The sequence below is a fragment of the Hyaena hyaena genome, unplaced genomic scaffold (assembly GCF_003009895.1).
Source record: "Hyaena hyaena isolate Hyena2069 unplaced genomic scaffold, ASM300989v1 scaffold_53, whole genome shotgun sequence".
In the NCBI taxonomy this organism is placed as follows: Eukaryota; Metazoa; Chordata; class Mammalia; order Carnivora; family Hyaenidae; genus Hyaena; species Hyaena hyaena.
Genome location: NW_024080686.1, coordinates 3,058,742 through 3,079,342, shown reverse-complemented (window position 1 = coordinate 3,079,342; position 20,601 = coordinate 3,058,742). Strand labels below are relative to the sequence as shown.

Below are 20,601 nucleotides of genomic sequence, written 5' to 3'. Positions count from 1 at the left end.
CCCAGGCCTGGTGTGACTGAAGGGAAGGGTGAGGTCCTATCCTCCGCCAACCCCAGCAAAATCGTCCCCCAGCCTGAATGCCAATGAGCTTCAGGTTGTGTAACTTAAAGCTAGAACGTTTGAGTTAAGACACGAACTCTTTGTGTCTTTCACACTTTACCCCCTTGAAAACACAAGGAAAATACATTAAGTTGAAGCAGGATATCAACACGTAGGTTGCTGACCTGACCAGGACAGACTGGAAATTCAAGTCCTGGTTCTAGCTTTAATGGATTACAAAATCTCGGGCAATTCGCTATCCCTGAGGGTCTGTTTCATGCTCTACGAAATGGGGGTAATAACACTTGCCCTCCCTACTTGCGGGGCAAAGCCTGGTATTTCAAATCCAAATCTGAATTTAAGAGGATGAAAGCTTCTCCGCGTAGATGTCACAACGTGTCCCTGAGTGCCCCGTACCTGAATGCCAGACATGGAACAGAGTCTGCTGATAGGTCACTTCTGAGGGTGGAATGCAAATCAGAAAGTCCACCTTCTCGAAGGATCCCAAGTCCAAATTCTGGGTACTGGAATCCGCAATTGAACACACGTGGGAGAGGAGCTTCTGAGCCACGGCCAGCTGGAAGGGCCGGATGTGGTGGGGCTCCAGACCGTAACCTAGAACCAGAGCCCCCGTAAAGGTGAGGTGCCCTCTAGAGCAGAGCGCCGCTACCCCAGAGCTCCGCCAGGGAACCCATCAGAGGGCCCCTGTCTAGCGCAGAGTGACTGAAGCGGGAAACACCAACATTTATCCAGTGCCTGCTCTGGGCCATGTACCGTTTAACCCTTTCTGTAATTGAGTAACAAAGGACGAACGGCACCCAGGGAACACAGAGGCAGTGACCTACTACACCGAAGGGGACAAAGACAGCATCCCAGGGAAGGTGACCCTGAGAATGGACTTTGGAAGAGGCTGCAGGTTCTCTGGAAGGGAAGGAGACCCTCACGGTTCCTCAGGACCTTGGGATGAATGAGCTATTTCAGCAACGCCTTGGTAAGGTGGACATCAACACGGAGCAATGCACTATCTCAGGACAAGTGGACATGTCTGGGTAAGATGAGACTATCGGCATTAAAGACTAAAATTAAAATTACGTATTACTCCACTCAGACCCTAAGAGGTCCTGCCTTCTGGATGTATCTCTGACATCACTAGCTCAGAGCCCCCGGCGTCCCCTGGCCGCTGGCTTCCTGGCATCACTCACTCATGCATGCCGGTGCGTCCAGGGAGGCTGCTTTGCTGACAGCGGAGGCAGTAAGCGACGACGAAATATGGCCTTGATTTTCCTGATGAAATTTGTCCAGCAAAATGTCAATGTCCCCCTCTGTCCAAAACAGAGAGAACAATAGAAATGGGTTTTCCATCCCAGTGAAATTCGGCAAACATCCACGCAACACCTAGTAGGTACGAGGCAGTGTCCCGTGGGCCTAGGGTGATGGAAATAAAGGAGACAGGGCCCATCCAGTCAGGGAGCCCACGGCTCAGTGAGGAAGGCAAAGAGGTGAGAGAAAATGGCCCGGTGACGTGGTAGGTGCTGGGACGGAAGGGAGACCGGATGCTAAAGGACAGGAGGAAGGGGTTTGAGCCCCTCCTAGAGCAGAAAGAGGCAGGGGAAGTTTCCAGCAAGGAGCTGGGCAGAGAAGGGGGGGCAGAACTCACAGCAAGAACACGCAGACTGAGGGACGGCTCCGGGAAGAAGCCTCAAGCTATTTGGAGGGGGGCCCGGGGAGCAGCAGTGCGCAGGGCCAGGGAGTACAGAGGCAGAGACATAAGACCCTTGCGTGGCCCCGAAACCAGAAACCACAAAGCCCGCCGCCTCGGAGAGCCCGCAGCCAGTGCACGAGCACGGCCAGCCAGAAGCCACCGCAGAAGGGTCGTAAATGCTCATACAGAGAACGGAGGCGTCCCCTGCGCACCCAAACCCAGGCCTGCCCCCCCACATCTAGGGAACACGCACCTTTGCGTCTTTGTTCCCGCCCCTCCCACTCGTGAGTTTACACCCGTCTCCCCACGGGCTTACCTGGACAGAGGGTGCTGAAAAACGCCCCCAACAAGTCCACTTTCCCGGTGACCAGCTCGTAGCTGACTTCCTTCTGGTACTCCGCTGGGGTGAGAAGGCTCTCGGAAAGAATTCGGGCTTGGTATTTTCCTGGAAGACACGCAACTCTCCGTGAGCCCCTGGACCACAGTCGGCCTCCTCTCGCCCCCTCGTTCCCTGAAGCCCGTCACCATGCGGGGTCAAGAGTGGGTGTTCATGTCGGCTAAATGAATAAATGGCATCCTGGCCCAGGTTAATAGGATGGTAAGAGGGGAAACCCAGAACACTGGCCTTGGAGCCTCTCTTCCCACTTACTAGCCGAGTAACCTGAGCTACTTAACGCTTCCGGCCCCGTTTCGCCACCTGAAACAGGCCTAAGAGCACTCTCCGCTTCACAGGACTGTCCGAGGGCTGCAAACAGGCACCATTTATAACACTGCTTACTCCCAATCCCCGACACACAACAGGCCCCCAGGTTTACTTCCGAGAGTGCTACTCCAATCACGTAAATAGTTTATTAAAAAAAAAAAACACAGAGTTTAGGATCAGGACTGCTCAAGGATAACAGGCAGTGCACAGGAACGATATATACTTTTAAAGTAAATAAAAAGATATGAAAACTTCAGGCTTAAAACAAGTAACACCCGTGGTGTCGTTTTTTTTAAACAGTTAAAAAAACGGGAGTGTGGTGACGGGACAAAAATTATTCTGAAATTGACAAACCGACCCACGAAGATCTATGAACACAGCACAACAGCGCAGCCCCACACCATCCACACCGAAAACCCCACAGTCACCCAGAGCCAGGCCGCTCCACTGCGCCTCCCCCGGCCCCGCCCCGGCCCCCTGCACTGGGCACCAGACAAATCCAGCCCCTCCCTGGGTCTGTTCTCCACACACAAACAGGTGCTTCTAGAACAAAAGCCAGGTAACAGCCCTTCTCTGGTTAAAACCGTCCAAACAGTCTCTCAGTTCACACAGGGGAAAATTCCAAAGCTCTGATGAGGCTGTCAGGGCCCCACACAAGGCCCTAGCCCCAGCCTCCTGCTTGCCTGGGAGACGCCAGGCATGGCACGCCGCCACATGGTCGGGGGCCCCCCGCGGCTGTCCCCGAGGCAGCCGCGTGCGTCTGCTTCCTCATTTCTCTGAGGCCCCTGCTCTTAACGTCGCCTCTTTACATAGGCTCTCCTGCCCCCTCTTGATAACTAGCTCCCCACGTGGGATCCCCCTTCCCTGGGCCCTTCTACCTGTGACACTCTGCACTGGCTTCGACGTCTGTGCCCCACATACCAGGACGTGTGCGCCTGTACCTGCTAGTATAGCTCCCGGGAAGCTGGGACCCTCTTACCATCACTCCTGTATCTCTGGTCCCTAGAACTGTGGCTGCACACAGTAGGGCTTCCATAAGTTTTTTTTAAATTTTTTTAATGTTTTATTTATTTCTGAGAGAGAGAGACAGCGTGAGCAGGGGAGAGGCAGAGAGAGAGGGAGACACAGAATCCGAAGCAGGCTCCAGGCTCTGAGCTGTCAGCACAGAGCCCGACGTGGGGCTCAAACCCACGAACCGTGAGATCATGACCTGAGCCGAAGTCGGATGCTTAACCAGCTGAGCCACCCAGGTGCCCCCCATAAACATTTTTATAATGTATTCGTTTGTGGACTCGTTAACCCACATAAAACAGTAGGACCACTGGGTTTTTTTGTCCTCCATGAGCTCACTGAAGGAACTGAGGGCCAGAGTCATTAAGTGACCAGTCATCTCAGCACCAGGTGCACAGACCCAGGCTTTCCACCGGGTCTATCCACACCCCAGGGCTTCCCGGCCTCTCTAGGGCTTGGCAAGGGGGGTGCTCACCGCCCTCTAGGAGGAGGAATGGATTTGGATGCAGAGGCCAGCCAGGGCCCGAGCAGCACCCACCAGGGGGGGCTCCGAGCACTAACCACCCACTGCTGCAAAGGCCGGGCCGCCAGAGGCAAAAAAGCGCGGAGCTGCAAAGGAAGAGGGCCGGGAAACGGCCGCGGCCGCTGATTTCGGGCACGGGGCTCACCGGTGACGGCGACGCAGGAGTCGATGGCCGGGCTGTGGCAGGCGCGGACGATCACCACGTAGTTGGTCTTGGCGAGCTTGCCCTCGACGAGCAGCCGGAACATCTCGGAGAGGCCCTCGGCCAGGGAGTAGGTGCACTCGATGATGTGCACGCTGTCGTTGCAGGAGCTGGCGGCCAGGCCGGCGAGCCACGGCAGCTGGGCCGAGGTGACGGGCGCCAGGGCGCCGGGCGCGGGCGGGCAGGGCTGCGGCGGCGCCTGCTGGTACTGCCGGATCTCGGTCAGGTGCGATTCGCGCCACGAGCGCAGGAAGATCTGCTCCAGGTCCTCCATCAAGGGCACCTGGTCGGCTGCTGGCAAGGACAGGGCGGCGGGAGAGGCCTCAGCGCCGGCCGCCGCCCACAAGGCAGGGGGCGGTCCTGGGGAGCCTCGTGCAAGCGGACGCAGAAGTAACGCAACCCGCATCATGATGCCCAACCGTCTCAGGGACCGCTGGGGGGCGAGGGAGGGCGCCCGAGCAGCCAGGAGCTCCCCATCCTAACAGAGCCGCCACTCTCTTTCTGGTCCTCGGCCTGGGTTTCATGTGCGGGTTTTAAATAGCGGCAGGGACCGGGAGCCTACGACTTGAGTTTTCTCTCCTTTCCCCACCTTCTCGCTGCAACCCCGCTGCGCCCTGTCCGCGGCGGCGCCTAGCGCAGTCCCTGGGCACACACGGCCCTCCCTGGGAGGCACTACCGCTTACTCAGCAGTGTCTCCACTGTCGATCTTTTAATGCTGCAGAATAGCCACCTAAGTGCTTCTGCCATACACGACTTTACACGTAGAACCTAGCTTCCTAGCGTCTCGGCACTGGGCTTCCGGACCCACTGGTACCCATCGCCAGACTGTTTCCAGGTGGTCTACATGTGTCCACCTACTGTGACTTTAGAGTCACCTGATGACACAGGTTTTACTGCATCTTTAGCTCCACAGGATACCAACGCCTGCGTTACTGATTTGAGAAATACGTTACTGATCTGATGCCTAGCGAGACTGAAGACGGTCAGCATTTCTTTCCTGTGGGTGTTTTCTGGTTCATTTGTCCAAATCTTATATCTGGGTGAGCTGGAGGGAAGAGCACCACACTTCGATTCAGAAGACGTGCTTCCTTCCGGTTCCACCCGACACCAGCTCGGATCTAGAGCTATCCTACTTAACGATACGGATTCCTGATCTGAAAAATGGGGATGACACCACCCACTCACCGGGCTATGTCAAGATCTGATTAGATTAGCCATTAGGCCTCCCATCTTTAAGATCTTTCCCCTTAAGCCCACGTCCCCTTCTGGAATCACCATCGCAAAGCCAAGCTCCTGGGAGTTGTCTACGCTCACTGCGCCTGCGTCCTCTCTCCAACCCTCTGCAGCATGGCTTCTGTCCCCTACGCTCCTCGTACACACCCATCATCATGGGTGCCAGTCACTCCCACACGCCCAGACCCAATGGCCAATCATCAGTCTTCACTCCGCTCTTGGTCTCACTGACTCAGGTGACTGGTCCCTCTCCTGAGATGCTTTCACAGGATTCTGCTTCCATGTTTATCTGTTCCTTCACCGCATGCCAGCCGAGGGACAGTTTTACACCACAGGTGCCGCTGGACACACAGATGTGAATGAAATCAACATTCCTGACCCTACATCCTAACCGGGGAGATGCACCGAAAGTGGGCAAATACACGGCATGGTGGTGCCGGTGCACTAAAGGCAAGATAAAGAGGAGACAGACCCCCAGGGGTCTCAGGAGGGGGCACTGTCTTAGACACGGCGATGATAAGGCTCTCCTTGAGGTGACAGAGGAAGTAAAACTCGGAGGACAAGAAGCAGTAGTTGTGCAAATGTCCTGGGCAGGAGCGTTTCTCGGGAAAGGGACAGCAAGCGCAGGGTAGAAGCGTCTGCCCCGGGGAACAGCAGGGCGGGAGCAGAGGTATTGGGCGGCCTGGTCACTTGGACCCTGGAGCCGGGATGGGTCGAGTGTGTGACAGGGCACCCCGGTGGTCTCCAGCAGAGAACAGATGTGATTAGTCACAATCGCAACAGCTGTGCAGAACAGGGGTGGAAGGGAGGTGTGATGGAGAGGGTGTGGATTTGGGACGAAGCAGGGCTTACCAGTGGGTGGGATGTCGATGGTGAGAAAGAATGAGAGACCCACACCCACATTTTCCTAGATTCCTGGCCCACCCAGGGAACATTCTCCAGGTTCCCTGACCCCCACGCCTCCCTGGCTGCTCTGCCCGCCCCCTCCTCCAGATCTCTGACCACGGGGGTGCCTCAGGGCTCAAACGGGATGCCTGGGGGCTCTCATCCAGTCTCCCAGCTTCGGTTCAGATCATCCCTGGGCCAGCATTCCCCAAATGTACACCCTCGCTGCACCTCCTCCCTGGGACTCCAGTCTCATCTGGCCCCATCCTGGACTTGACCCCGTGGCTGCCTCGTGTGGCATCTTGAACTAGAAACTGTCAAGACGGAATTTGTGCTCGCCCTCTGGCTCCACCATCCAGCTGGGGGCTCAGGCCAAACTCCAGGCTGCACCCCCCACCTCCCTTCCAGCCCACCACCCTTCCCTTCAGAGTAAAGCCAGCGTCTCTCTCCCGTGAGCCTGAGTGGCCAAAGCCACCCCCACCTGCACTGGGACAACGCAGCCCCTGCACCATCCGGTCCCACACAGCAGCCGACATGCATCGTCTTGAAGTCAAGGTCAGATCACCTCCACCCCTTGCCTAACACTATCCCAGAGGTGCTGCGGATTGAATTACGGCCTCCCCAAATTCACACGGGGACGCCCTCACCCTCAGTGTGACTGCGCTAACGTTAAGGGAGGTCGGTAAAGCCCAGATCCAGGGGGATGGTCATGGTCGTATCAGAAGAGACGAGCCACCGGCCCTCACGCCCCCTCCTCACCCCACCTCCCAACCTCCTCCCAAGGCTGCTCCTTCCACTCAGGTCTCCACCTGAACAGCGTCTCCCCACAGAGGTCTTTCTCGGGACGCGCAAAGGACCCCACAGCCCCCTCTCCCTGCCCACACGCTCCGCCTGCTCACCGTTCCTCCCCCGCTAGAACATGCTCTCCCTGAGCCCTCTGTGCACCTGGAACGGCAGGCGAATGGTCCTGAATCATCTCTCTGTGGACCCCCACCTCCTCGAAGCCCCTCCCAGGCGCTGGGGTGGTGACAGGACAGCACCGTCAGCAGCTTCCCGGCACGTCCTCCCCGCCAGCCAGCGTGGGGCCCGCGCGGTGGGAGGGGGGCTCACCCAGCTGGACGAGGTAGTAGACGGTCAGCAGGAGCTGCATCTCCTCGGAGATGGGCTGTATGGCGGAGGCCCCGTAGTGCTCGTACGCTCGGGAGATGGACTGAGAGTTCTGATAGCAGGTGGAGAGGAGGGGGCTCACGACGACGTCATTCAGGTTCCCACAGAGGTACGGGAAGTTCCCGTGGCCTGCGCAAGAAGAAGCCACGGCTGCTCGGTGACTCGCGTGGGGCACACGCGGCCCCACACGTGGGCACGTCCAAAGGCCAGGGAGCCCAGGCGGGCAGGCGAGGTGCCCCAGGCTACCTCCTGCGTCGCCTTTCGGGGCGATCACAGATTTCCCGCCCTCGCTGAGCTAGTGCACCTGCTCCGAATACCGACCGGGCCTCCAGCATTTGCCTGTTCATTGTGTCTGATCCCTTGTGACTCACAGGTGAGCACTCGAAGGCCCGGAGAGACGTGCCCGAGGCCGAACAGGCATCCCGCCGCTGCCCCCCAGCACTGACTACAGAATGTCCGCCGGCCAGCCCCCACCTCCCCGACTTGTCCACGGTGGGTTCTGCGTCACCTCCCCCCAGGACTCTCTGGCCAGCTGAGTTAAGAAAATAAATCACTGCGCAGACTGGAGGTGCGTGATACTGACAGAACCCGACCAATGCTCTAGCCCACGCTGGGAGATCAATTCCCAGAAGCCTCAGTGGCAGAAAAGCCTGGCCGGACTGACTCTCCCCTCTGAGCTGGGCGTCAGCTATGTGGCCCCGGGCAGGAAGGAGGACTTCTCTAAGTCTCAGTCTCCACATCTGTAAAATGGGTTGAAGACGTACAGCCCCCACGGGGCTGCCGAGATAACTAGATGTGCTAAACACACGCACACTCTCCTGTGCTCAGACGGTCTGTACTTGTTTACCAAACACACACTTACTAAATACCTGCTGTATGCTGTGTGCTGGCATCATGCTTGGCCCTGGGGGAAATCTGATGACTGAGGCAGTTCACGTCCTCAAGCAACTGCTTCTCAAACCTCAGGCTGAAAGGCAGCCTGAAACAAACATAGATTTCTGGGCCCTCCTGCATAGCTTCTGATTAGGGAATGGGTGATTCTGAGTCCAGGCTGGGCCTGGAAATTCGCCTTTAACAGGTCCTGGATGATGCCAGACCTGCTGGACCAACGACCACAGTCGGGGCGCCCCTGTTTCCGAACATTACGGTTTAAACTGCACTGGGGCCCAGGTGGAAGAAACCAAGGCAGCCTCGTGGAGAAGGCACACGGGTTTGGGTCTTAGAGCACAGGTGGGGTCTGGGCATGAGGTGGGGGGGGGGGGGTGGAACCAGCACAGCAGGCGCGTTCCAGAGAGGGCGGGGCTGAAACAGAGCACCTGGGCCAGAAGGTGCCATGAACTTGAGGAATAAGGAGACGGTCTACACCTGAGGTCGTCAGGGCGGGTCTGCCGGACCCTCGCCCCGGCTCCTCTGAGGCTCCTGGCTTGGGTGAGGTGCTCATGCTGGTGCGGTGCTGCCTGCTCTGTTTTCCCACCCGTGTTCTCACAGTGTCTCACAGGCACGTAATGACTGTGCACAGGATACATGTGACGCTGTTGCACCTTGACCTTCATCTCAATCAGCCAAGAGGGCCCAATGGGACTAGTGGCCGTGCCTCATGCCCAATTCAAAACTCAGATCAGCACCCTCTTCCTAAATGCCCTGTCCACTTCATTTTAGGAAAAAGAAAGGCGTGCCTCTCGATTTCTTAATTACCAGTAAGATACCTCTCTCACTTTCTTACCACCCTCTTTCCTTGAGTCCTACAAACACAATACCAGACCGAGCATTAACTTCTCTAAGAAGGATCTGGATGTGCGTGCCTGTGTGTGTCAACACAGGCCAGCACGCCGTACCGGCGACCATCATCGCCATCACCCAGGTCCCACCAGTCACATTTCAACCCCTCCTGCCGCCCTAGAAAGGGACTCCTTTAAGTGAAGCAAACATCTGCCTGCACGCAGCACCCATTCACCTGCTGTCACAAAACAGAGCAAATCCAGCTTCGTGTTTCCACATGGTGACCACGGCCATCTGTGCCCAAAGTCAGATTTCACAGTCTGGATGTACGAGAGGCACAGAATGACACAGGACAACCCATCAGACTGGGGGGCCTTGGAATAAGGGGAAAACGAGTGAAGGAGCAAGCAAGCGAATGAACAGATGGACGTCATGGAATAGAACCATGCCGCTTGGGCGTGTGGGAAACCGTGAAAGGCTCTAGAACTCTAGGCCTCTGATCAGGCGCGACACCAGTGAGCGGTCTGCTCGTCCCTCCGTTGCTGTGGACAGGGCCTGAGAGTTTTCTCAGAGGGACGCCCTTGGAGTCAGCCAGTTGCCTGAACCGTGCTCATCCCTCCAGGCCCCCACCCCCGCCACCGGTCCCACTGCCGCACTTGCCTTTAAATATCACCGGCTTGGCCTTGCATATTTTGAGCAAGTTGTCAGGAACGGACACTGGTTCTCCGGAGGCCACAACGGGAAAGGTGACAGAAGGCGGTCCCACCGAGCCGACCTGGGGCGTGCAGGACATGCCTGCGCCCTCTAGGGACAGGCCAAGAGTGTTAGGAAGACACCCCAAACAAGCCACCCACCGCCCAGCAGAGCTGACATCAGGCTGGCCTCCGAATCCGCTACAACCTGACCCTCACCCCCTCTTGTGGGAGCACCAAGCCTTGGAATCACAGATTCTGAGGTCAAAGCATCTTTAAAGTCGCTTGATCCAACCTTCCCCACCAAACAACCCAGTCTCCTCTTCAATCTCCAAGCCACGTGACAGGCAAGCCCCCTTAAGTTCCTTTAGGGTCAGGAGCTAGCTCATATGGGAACCCTGGGCTTTGTTGAGCAGCCCCAACATGGGAGAAAGAGACCCCCCACTTTATACCCAAGCCTGCCCCCCCAGAACACCCTCACTGATTCACACAAAAGCACACACACGTGCACACACGCCTGCACCCCACCAGCAACACCACCGCGGGTACCTGCGTCTTGGATTTTGGGGGAATATCACTTACCATACTTAGCTCTGCTCCCACCACTCTGGGCGTAGCCACCATCTGTAGCTGACGGAGATTCTGGGGACCATCCTTTGTGGCGTTTTTTAGGGGGCCCAGAGTTTGATAAAATACCTAGAGAACATGCAGACTACGGATTAGGCTGCCACTAAGGACGAGCTTCAATACATTCCCCTACTTTGGAGAAGACGCATTTGTTATTTTTTTTAAAAATCAGAGCTTTACAATGGTCATTAGCTGTTTAGGGAAGCGTCTGACCACGAAATATCCCATCCATTTCAGTGAACATTTCATTCCAAACCATGTAAGAGCCGAAGCCTGATCTCTGAGCCTTAGCACACCCTCATCTTTAAAAATGGGATCATGGGGGGAGGGGGGGTACACCTGGGTGGCTCAGTCGGTTAAGCGTCTGACTTCGTCTCAGGTCATGATCTCACGGTTCATGGGTTCGAGCCCCGCATCGGGCTCAGCCAGCTCCAAGCCTGGAGCCTGTTTCAGATTCTGTGTCTCCCTCTCTCCCTGACCCTCTCCTGCTCATGCTCTTTCTCTCTCTCAGAAATAAATTAAAAAATTTAAAAATAAAATGGGATCATAGGGGCATCTGAGTGGCTCAGTTGGTTAAGCACCCAACTTCTGCTGAAGTCATGATCTCACGGTTTGTGGGTTCAAGCCCCGCATTGGGCTCTGTGCTGACAGCTCAGAGCCTGGAGCCTGGTTCAGATTCTGTGTCTCCCTCTCTTTCTCTACTGCTCTGTCTCTCAAAAATAAACATTAAATAAATAAATAAATAAAAGCAAAATAAAATGGGATCATAGCGCCTGCTGTGAGAGGTGGTCTGATGAAGGCTGAAGAGAATGCAGCTAAAGCACAGAGTTGGGGCCCCCTGGATTCGCCCCAAGATCAGATCCTCCTTCCCCTCCTCCCAAACCGCCCGATCAATGACTATGTGCTTCTGCAGATAAGCCAGTGCCCTTCAATCCACCACCACAGTTTCACCACTTGGGGGCAGTACCGCTCCACCTGTGTTCCTCTCCCACCCCAGCCTTGACCACTTACCTTCAGACCAAAGAAAACAATGGGCACAGAAGCTGGTACCTGCTGCTGTTAATGAGTCATCCCTGCCCACTTAGAGAACAGCATGTGCAGCATGTGCGTGACTCACGCTCTCTCCCCGGGTTATTCAAAACATCAAGCGTTGGTTACCGTATTTTTTTGAGCAATCCGACCTAGGATCTCCCCTACATTTAGAAGTACATGTTCAGCTGTGGCTGCCCATTAAACTCACCAGGAAACCTTTAAAACTCTCTGCACCTGGACACAACCCCATCCCAGGTAAAGCAGAACCGAGCATCTGGGCGGGGGGAGCCCAGGCACAGCGGTGGTGACTCTAACTCAACCCGGGTTGAAAAGCACCGTTGAGGGCAAGGTTTCTGTAAGTGTGTCCTGAGAAGGAGCTGGACAGAAGCAGGAGCGTGTGAAAACCATCCGCTCCCGGGCCCAGCCTTGACCTACAGACCCAGATTTCTGGAAACAAGAATGAGAAAATGCCACTATTCACAGGTGCCCTGGGTATGCTTATGCGCCCTGCAGTTTTCTGCTCCAGGGCCTCTTAAAAGTGGTAAAATTCTGCTTCCCTCCTCCTTAGACTGATCAAAAATGAAGAAAGGGAACAAAAAGTTAAAACAGAAAATATGGGGTTTACACACAGCTTTCAAGCAGGCGGGCTCCTTCGACCCCCAGCAACAGCCGAGGCCGCTACTATTATCGCTGTTCTGTTTATCTTCCATCGTCTTCTACTGCCGACCATCTGTCCTCAGGGGCCAGCAGGTAGCCCCCACAGGGACCCAGACGCCTCTAAAAGCTCCACCCACTCTGGTGGACTCGGCTTATCGACTCTCCCAAAGTGACCACTGTGGACCCGTCTTCACGGTGTCTCCCGGAATCGGGTGGAGGCACCACCTGGCATCTTGGGTGAGCGACTTCTTATTAGGATGTCTCCTCACTCCAGGACTTGAAGCACCCGGACCCCCTGTGCGGGACCAAGAAAGGCCCCTGGCCACTTGCTAACACCCCCCGCGAGGGGGCAGGGCTTTCCCACTCAGGACCGCTGAGCAACAACCCTGGAGCCCAAAGTCAACTCATCTTGTAGTTTCAGGAGGAGCTGCCTACAATCGACTCCCTCTCTCCCCAGAGCGGGCGGGAAGGCTCAGGACCTCCGACATTCCGGCTGTGCTGTCGGAATGACCGCATTCAGTCCGTGAAGGTGTCACTGGCAGCGGGTGCCGGGATGGGAAGGACACTGGCCCTGCTCTCGGGACCTTCAGTACCTGACGGCCACGGACGGCCGTGGCATGGACTCCAGGGAGGGCGCCCTGCCGCAGGAAGGGGGGACAGCTGAGCTGAGCCCCGAAAGGCAGGTTTAGCGGCGGTCAGGACACTGTGCGTGAGCAGGGCGCGGGGACAGGAAGGGGAGGGCGCTCCCGGAGCATGGGGATCTCGAGCAGTGGGGAATGAAGGAGGCTCCTCAGGTGGGTTGGGGCCAGATTCCAGAAGGGCTTGCATGCTGCTAGGGAACTAGGGACATTCTGCTTCCCACACTGCCCCTTGAGCCCTGCGGAGCGGGGCCGCCATGAACCTGCGGCTTGGACACGGCCAGGGCACGCACAGGCCTCACGCAGGCTGGCCAAGGGCCACGGGGCAGGGCTGCCGTCACCGTCCCTGAGGCCCGGTCCTCGGCCACGTGGCCACCCTAAAGTCAGCACCTTGTGCCAAGAAACAGTGGTCACAGCCCGGAGCGGCTGGAGGAGGGATAGAGGCTTGACCTCGGATTCCCTGCTGGTCAGAACAGGGAGTCTCAGGTCCAGTTCAGACACAGAACGCGGGACCAGACGGTTACCGCCCAAATCCGCTCAGCTGTGCGCACAGAGGAGGGGGAGGGAGGTAAGCCCGGCTTACTCAACGGCTCCCAAGAGCACGGAGGGGTGAGCACTGAGCTCGGAGTCAGACTCTGTGGCCTCCACTCTAGCAGAAGGTCTGGGAACCCCTTTATTCATCTCTTCGTCCTCTTCTGCGCTTCCTCCCTCACCACCTCTCGTGTGCTCTAAGTTGCAGCTCCATTGTCACCTCCTCCAGGAAGCCCTCCCTGAAAAGGCCAGCTCAGTGACGGTGAGGAGGGTAGCACCGTGCTGTCGCTTAGGGAGACGGTGAGGAGGGTAGCACCGTGCTGTCGTTTAGGGAGCTGCCAGATGTGCCCTGAAGTTCCACACAGCACCTCACCGGACCCTCTCAGTGGCCCTGAGAACAGAGGGCCGATGAGGGAACGGTGTAGCCAGAAGGCTTGTCCAAGACACCCCCCTCCCCGACCAATAAGAGAGTTGAGTTCCAATTTTGGGGCCTCTGTTGTGCCCATGATGCCACATTGCCCCCTGCTTCTCCAGGATGCCACAGCCTTCCTGATGCGCAGCCCACAAGAGGACTGGTCACCTGCCTCCCAGGGGGCTCCCACTGCCTCCGGCCATACACGCATCACCCAAGTCCACCAACACCACGGCCACACCCGGCACCACACACACGCATCACCCAAGTCCACCAACACCACGGCCGCACCCGGCACCACCCGCACGCATCACCCAAGTCCACCAACGCCGCGGCCGCACCCGGCACCACACCACGCATCACCCAAGTCCACCAACGCCGCGGCCGCACCCGGCACCACACCACGCATCACCCAAGTCCACCAACGCCGCGGCCGCACCCGGCACCACACGCACGCATCACCCAAGTCCACCAACGCCGCGGACGCACCCAGCACCATCACCCAAGTCCACCAACGCTGCAGACGCACCCAGCACCGGGGCCTGGGCACAGCCCCACAGACTCGGGAGGTGCCTGCGGGCCTGGCCTGACCCTCCCTCCAGGCCACACCCACTCCGTGCGGCTCCGTGGCCCCCACAGCCCCCAGCACAGCTGGGCAGAGAGAGAGAGCAAGACCCCGGGGACAGGCAAGGCTACCTAACGCCGAGGGCCGTGGCAGGACCGACGGGTCGTTCTTCACCAGCTGCTGGTGCTTCGGGGAATCTTTGCCATTGAAAACAGCAGGCCCCACGGCTGCCGTGAGTGAGGGGTGCTCAGAGGCTGGTCCCGAGGCTGGTCCTGGGGGCAGAGAGAGAGAAGGGGAGGGAAGTGTGGAGTCAGTTCCCCGCTAGCAGGAAAGTGCTTCTCCTCCATTTTTACAAACTAGCTTTTTGCCGAGGAGTGGTGCTGCCTGCTGAGAACGCACACCGTGCACGCACACACACGCACACACACGCACGGACACGCACTCCTGCTCCGGTGAGCTCGGCCCGGGTGAAAGAAGGACCAGGGAGGGAGACAGGGTGGCCCGCGGGGCCCCTGCATCCCAGAAGCGCACCTGAGGCTGACGCGCCTCCCTTCTCCCGCACCCTCACCCTCCAGGCTCCGGCTTGTACCAAACAAGCCCAGGGAAGCTGTCGGGCGTGCAGTCACCCAGGTCCGGGCTGTTCACGGGGCCTGGGGCGCCCCAGGTCTGAGGACAATGCCGGGGGACATTATGGGCTCTGCTCCTCGGAGGCTCACTGCACTGCCTACGTGCCCACATCAGCCAGAATGGTCTGGAAGGCACTCCAGGGGCAGGGACAGCACAAAACCATTCCTGTGGGGGCCGTGGCGTAGTGAGGGGGTTAAGGACACAGTTCGGAAGCCCACCGGCCTGGGTCCGAAACCCCTGCTCTGCTGCTCCTGAGCCAGTGACCTTACTTGCTGTTCTTGACCTCCCTATGCTTGAACCTTCTCTGCTACAAAAGGGGAGAGTAACCAGGCCAGCGTGAGAAAGACGGGATTCCACAGAAGCGTGTGGAACAGCGCCTGGCAGGTGCTGAGCACTGAGTACTTGCTCTCGGAGCCATACTTAATTCTTACACTCACCCTGCAAATTAGAAAAGACGTTCTCCAACTTTACAGATGAGGAAACAGGGATTCAAAGAGCTGAAATGAGTTGCCCTGAAGGGCCCAGCCAGAAGGAACAGGGCTGGGACTTACACCTGGGTACCCCGATGGCAAAAGCCATGGGCTCCCCAGTTGCCATGGTAGCAGAGGTGCTGGGGGCCCGGGCGCGGTGAGGACAAGGCCCGACGGCATGCAGAACGGCATGCAGAAAGGGAGGGCACAGGGCCCAACCCTGGGGCGGCCTCTTTGCGGGGGAAGAGCACGGACTCCCCTCCCAAGGCCCCTCCGCCGACCTTCTGGGCCAGAGAACGAACACAGCCAAACCTCCGGAAGCCTGGAGAAGGCTGCCGTGGCACCAGCGATCGTGCTCAAAGGTGCGTTCAGGATGGTGAAGTGCCAAGAGCACGAACCGGAAGTCCCTGCTGTCAGATCCAGACTTCACCTCCGACTGCCCTGGAGACCCCAGGCACGCTGAGCCTCGATTTCCCCCGAAGTACCCTGGGGAAACTCCGGCCTGCTTGCAGGGGGTGCAAGCCCAGGGTGGCAGGATCCTGAGCACACGGTAGATGGCGCTCGCTCGTCTCACCCGCCCCTTCCGGGAACTCCATTCCAGCACTGAGTTGGCGCCTGTCTGCACGAAGCTCTCCACTGCCAACCGGGGGTGCTGAGGGACCCCATTCACCACACCACCAATAAGGGGATCATATTACGTAGCAGACAGGAATGGAGGACATCGTTCCAAATTAAAAACACAGCATTCGGGGGCGCCTGGGTGTCTCAGTCAGTTAAGCGTCCAGACTCAGGTCATGATCTCACAGTTGGTGAGTTCAAGGCCCACATGGGGCCCTCTGCTGTCAGCACGGAGCCTGCTTCGGATCCTCTGTCCCCCTCTCTCTGCTCCTCCCCTGTTCCTTCTCAAAAATAAAAAAAATTTTTTTTTTTAAACTAACATAGCATTCTGTGCTAGAAACGACTACAAATCCAAGATAAAATGTAAAGGCTTTGCAGACAAAGACGATGTACAAAGTGTGCCTCTTATTTACCTTGATGAAGGTTTGACTATAGGGACGCCTGGGCGGCTCAGCCGGTTACTCATCCGACTCTTGATCTCGGCTCAGGTCATGATCTCACAGTTCGTGAGATCGAGCCCCACGTCAGGCTCTGCGCTGACAGCGTGGAGCCTGCTTGGGATTCTCCCTCTCCGTCCCTCCCCCCCCACCCCTCACATAAACAAACTTTACAAAAAGAGAAAAGAAGATCGCTTGGCTGCATCCTCAAGCTGCCCGGCCCGTGGGTTTAGCACCTTTGTGCTTCTCCGTCACCTCACCTGCCTGCTGTGCTCCCAGGGGGACGCTCGGGGTGGCTCCAGGCACCGGCTCGCCGGAGAAGGTGGCCAGCGGCCCGGCGCTCTCAGTCGGCGGGAAGAGTGAGCTGCAACATGCGCTGGCGGAGGTCTGCCGGCTTCTGAACTCTAAGGGGGCAAGATGCGCACGTGAAACCCGGCTCCCCGCCCATCACGCCAGGCCTCCCTAGACTGGGCCTGTCCCCCAACAGAGCCAGGCACCTAGTAACCAGAAAGGTGCCAGCACCATGCTAGCTTCGCCTCGGCATAGCCAGGGGAGGAGGGGTGCAAGAGCCCCCACAGCTCCGTCCCAAGGGCAGTGGGATCCATCCAAAGGGCAGCTCTTATTACCAGGAGCGGGAGCAATTCTGAGCATTTGGGACAAAGAGAAAAGCAGAGGGAGACATCGCTGCTCTTCAAGCCCAAGGAGGGAACAGATGATTACTCAGAGGCAGAGGAACAGCCGATACCCCCTGACCCCCGTCCTGAAAGTCACCCTCTGTTGGGAAGATCCACTCTGTTGCATCCAGCCCGTGAGGCGCTTGGTCATAGCACACGATTAAAGACTCTTACCGGGTCCCACAGCGGAAGCACCACTTGGTACCACCACTTCCTGGAAGTGGGAGCTCGAGACGTGTTTACTGAGTGAAGGAAAGGAGTGGGGGTGGGGGAGGAATGCCCAGAGCCAGCCCTTCCTGAAGTCCCTTCCTGCTGTTCACAGAAGCTGGCCGGGAAAGGCCAGGTGACCAGAAACGAACCGACGCAGACAAGGGAGGCACACAAGGTTCTTGCTGAGACCCCTCGGAGGACGTGTCCCTGCACAGCTGGCTGAGTAGGGGCCTCTCAGGGACCATCCAAGGCTAGGCCTCTGAAAGTCCATCCGCCCTGCCCCTTCTCTCCGTAGGTGACTTAGCCAAAGGTGATACGGGAGACAGGAAGGAGGAAGGAAATCCAGGACTTCTATGAAGCTGGCCGTCACAGGGTTCGGGGCGGAGAGAGGGCGGGCATTATTCAGGCCATTATTGCTCTACGTCAGGGCTTCTCAGCCTTGGCACCACCGCTAGTTTAGGCTTGATCGTTCTGGGCAGGCTGGCAGGGGGCAGGGCAGGGAGGGCTGTCCTGTGCGCTGAGGGATGTTTAGCAGCATCCCTGGCCGCTGCCCACCAGATGGCAGTCGCGCTCTCTGGTCATGATGATCAGAAATGTCTCCCACTGTTGCCAAATGTCCGATGGAGGACGTGATCACCCCTGGCTGAGAACCTCTGCCGCAAGAAGGCAGCATGCTGTGGTCCCCTGCCAACTTTGAAATGTCCCACACAATTAGGCTGGCACAACAAACGCTTACCCCTAATGCAAAGCAGCACTTTGATTTCACGGGGCCGACTTTTGCTGGCGATCGTGCCTGTGGAGAGTGGTCGCTCCTCAAAGTCAGGCTGACAGGCACCCGCGCCCGCGTGGGGGACCCCCGTTCGCCCACCCAACCCCGCTCAAAGCTGAATTGCTCACCTGAGCCTCTCCAACAAATGAGAGGTCCCTTGGTGAGAGTCCCCTGTGCGTTGCGGACCAGGTAATACTTCAAGTGTTTCTGCTTCTTGGGCTGAGTGGTCAACTTGAGATTTATGTGATTAGAGAATTCCGTGAAGTAGCAGAAGCCTTTCTTTCCACAGCCAACGCAGTTCCCAGAGAAGCCTGGGGGAGGAAAGCCACCATGAAGGTCTCCAACTCACCTCCAACATCTCTGTTCAGCGATGCGGACTCTGTGGAAACTCTAAATACTCCCTCCCATCCTGTGCCACGAACCCGAAAATTCCACGGGGCAAAGTTCCCTAGCACCTTATGTTGGTCCAAGGGTCAAGATGACCTTGACTCGAACAGAAGAAGGACCAAGAAGACTTAGTCATGGAGAATCCCTGCAACCTTGGAAGACTGAACCTCCCCCGGGGGTGGGGGGCAGGGTAGATTTTAAAGCCTATACACACTGCAAACATTACAAGATGAGACTGTCCCACCCAACCGTCTACATGGATCAAGCGCCTGCAGGAAGTGGTACGCACCACGGAGTGCTGGCCAGGCACAGAATCTCCAAGCCATCAGACCACTGACACTAGACGCACTGAGGACCTCCCAGGAGCCCAAACTTCCTCCCGGATCCCATGAGTTGCGCAAGAAACAAAGAGAGCTCCAAGGGGCAGGGCCGGAATGGTCTGGCAGCCAGTGGAATGAATACCCACTGCACGAGTCACCGTGTTGGCATCCTGCTGCCGAGGCCGGAATGGGCCTTTCTGGGAATGGACAGAGCTTCCCACCAGCTGTGAGGCTCCAGAAAAGGTCGCCCAATGACAAAATGACCTCTTATGGACAGTTAAAATCCAGCGAATGGGCACAAAAATACCCTCACAAACTATAAAGTCCTTTAAAACTATACTCAGTACACTTGCTGGTTAACATAGGCGAACTGTGAGGACTGGCCTTTTCCATTTCAGAGCTGTTCAGGTCTACACCCACCACTTCAAGACCTTCCTGAAGATCTTGCTTCGCCCACTGGTGTGTCTGGTTTCTATAGTACAAGGTCCTTTGGAAGGGGAAGACCCTGAAGCAGAGACTAATCTATTTTATCATATTCCCTGGCTGACAAGTTTACGAAGGTCACTTTGACTTAGCCCATGAACCACGTGGCTCCGCGCGTAAGCCCTGCTCTCAAATAGGGTATTCCTGAGGCCTCGGGCTGATGTTCAAAACAACAGGTTACCGAAGGTTCAAAACATCTCCGCAGAGAAATAAGGCGCTCACTGGGTTTTCTGATCTATTTTAAGCGTATTTAATACTCCTTAAAAGGCCTCAGAGGGGCGCCTGGGTGGCTTAGTCGGTTAAGTGTCCAACTTTCGCTTAGGTCATAATCTCGCGGTTCGTGGGTTCGAGCCCCACGTCAGGCTCTGTGCTGACTGCCAGCTCGGAGCCTGGAGCCTGTTTCAGATTCTGTGCCTCCCTCTCTCTCTGACTCCCCCTGCTCACGCTGTTTCTCTCTCTCTCTCCTAGAAATAAATAAAAAATATTAAAAAAAAATAAAAATAAAAAATAAAAGGCCTCAGAAATAAGGACAGATCTCTTGGTCTAGCCACTGGACAGGGACAGGTTAGTATAAACTTTCAAAATCCTATTCTCTCCACACCAGGGCAACCAGATAAGGCACCAAAGAAATGCCAAGTGTGGTGCTCTATACTTGTTTGGTTTTTTTTTATTTCTAGGAGAGAGAGAGAGAGAGACAGCGTGAGCAGGGGAGGGTCAGAGAGAGAGGGAGACACAGACTCTGAAATAGGCTCCAGGCTCTGAGCTGGCAGTCAGCACAGAGCCCGACGCGGGGCTCGAACCCACGAACCGCGAGATCATGACCTAAGCGAAAGTCGGACGCTTAACCGACTAAGCCACCCAGGCACCCCATATACTTGTTTTTAAAGGGACAGGAAAGGAACAAACATGCACAGAGAGCCAGCATGTGCTTGCCATTTATTGTCGTCCAGACAGGTCACCCAGCTTAGTGGACAGAACCCCCAGCCAATGGGGACAAAAATCCTTCTTTGGGAAGGGACTGAGAACCAGAGAGGTCACGTAATAGTCCCAAGTGGATGCACACAGTGTGGCGCTCCAGTCCAGCACGAGAATGGAGTGAAGACTCACAGGCATGGCATTCAAGGCCACCCTAAATGCTACCCAACCCCCAGCTGCAGCCTTCGCTCTTGTTCCTCGCCCCGCTACGCCCGGACCCCCGTTGGATCCGCCCTCCCGCACCTCCCTCGCGCCTCCAGACTCACACCCTTCCTCCCCGAAGCCCCATCTGC

General features: G+C 57.0%; 1 protein-coding gene across 7 annotated transcripts in view; it reads right to left on the bottom strand.

Moving 5' to 3' along the window:
* Nucleotides 1–20,601, bottom strand: part of GREB1 (growth regulating estrogen receptor binding 1) — a 149,311-nt gene that overhangs the window by 40,466 nt on the left and 88,244 nt on the right. For 5 of the 7 annotated variants that reach the window (XM_039231043.1, XM_039231047.1, XM_039231045.1 and 2 more), the window contains exons 5-15: nt 18,272–18,454; nt 18,111–18,167; nt 16,751–16,894; nt 14,470–14,610; nt 10,459–10,572; nt 9,845–9,988; nt 7,409–7,594; nt 4,124–4,474; nt 2,058–2,186; nt 1,242–1,361; nt 457–654 (exon numbers count right to left, since the gene is read on the bottom strand). In XM_039231043.1, coding sequence (XP_039086974.1) covers nt 457–654; nt 1,242–1,361; nt 2,058–2,186; nt 4,124–4,474; nt 7,409–7,594; nt 9,845–9,988; nt 10,459–10,572; nt 14,470–14,610; nt 16,751–16,894; nt 18,111–18,167; nt 18,272–18,454 — 1,767 coding nt within the window. The remainder of the gene's footprint in view (nt 1–456; nt 655–1,241; nt 1,362–2,057; nt 2,187–4,123; nt 4,475–7,408; nt 7,595–9,844; nt 9,989–10,458; nt 10,573–14,469; nt 14,611–16,750; nt 16,895–18,110; nt 18,168–18,271; nt 18,455–20,601) is intronic. The other 2 variants (XM_039231049.1, XM_039231050.1) reach the window with 2 other exon arrangements.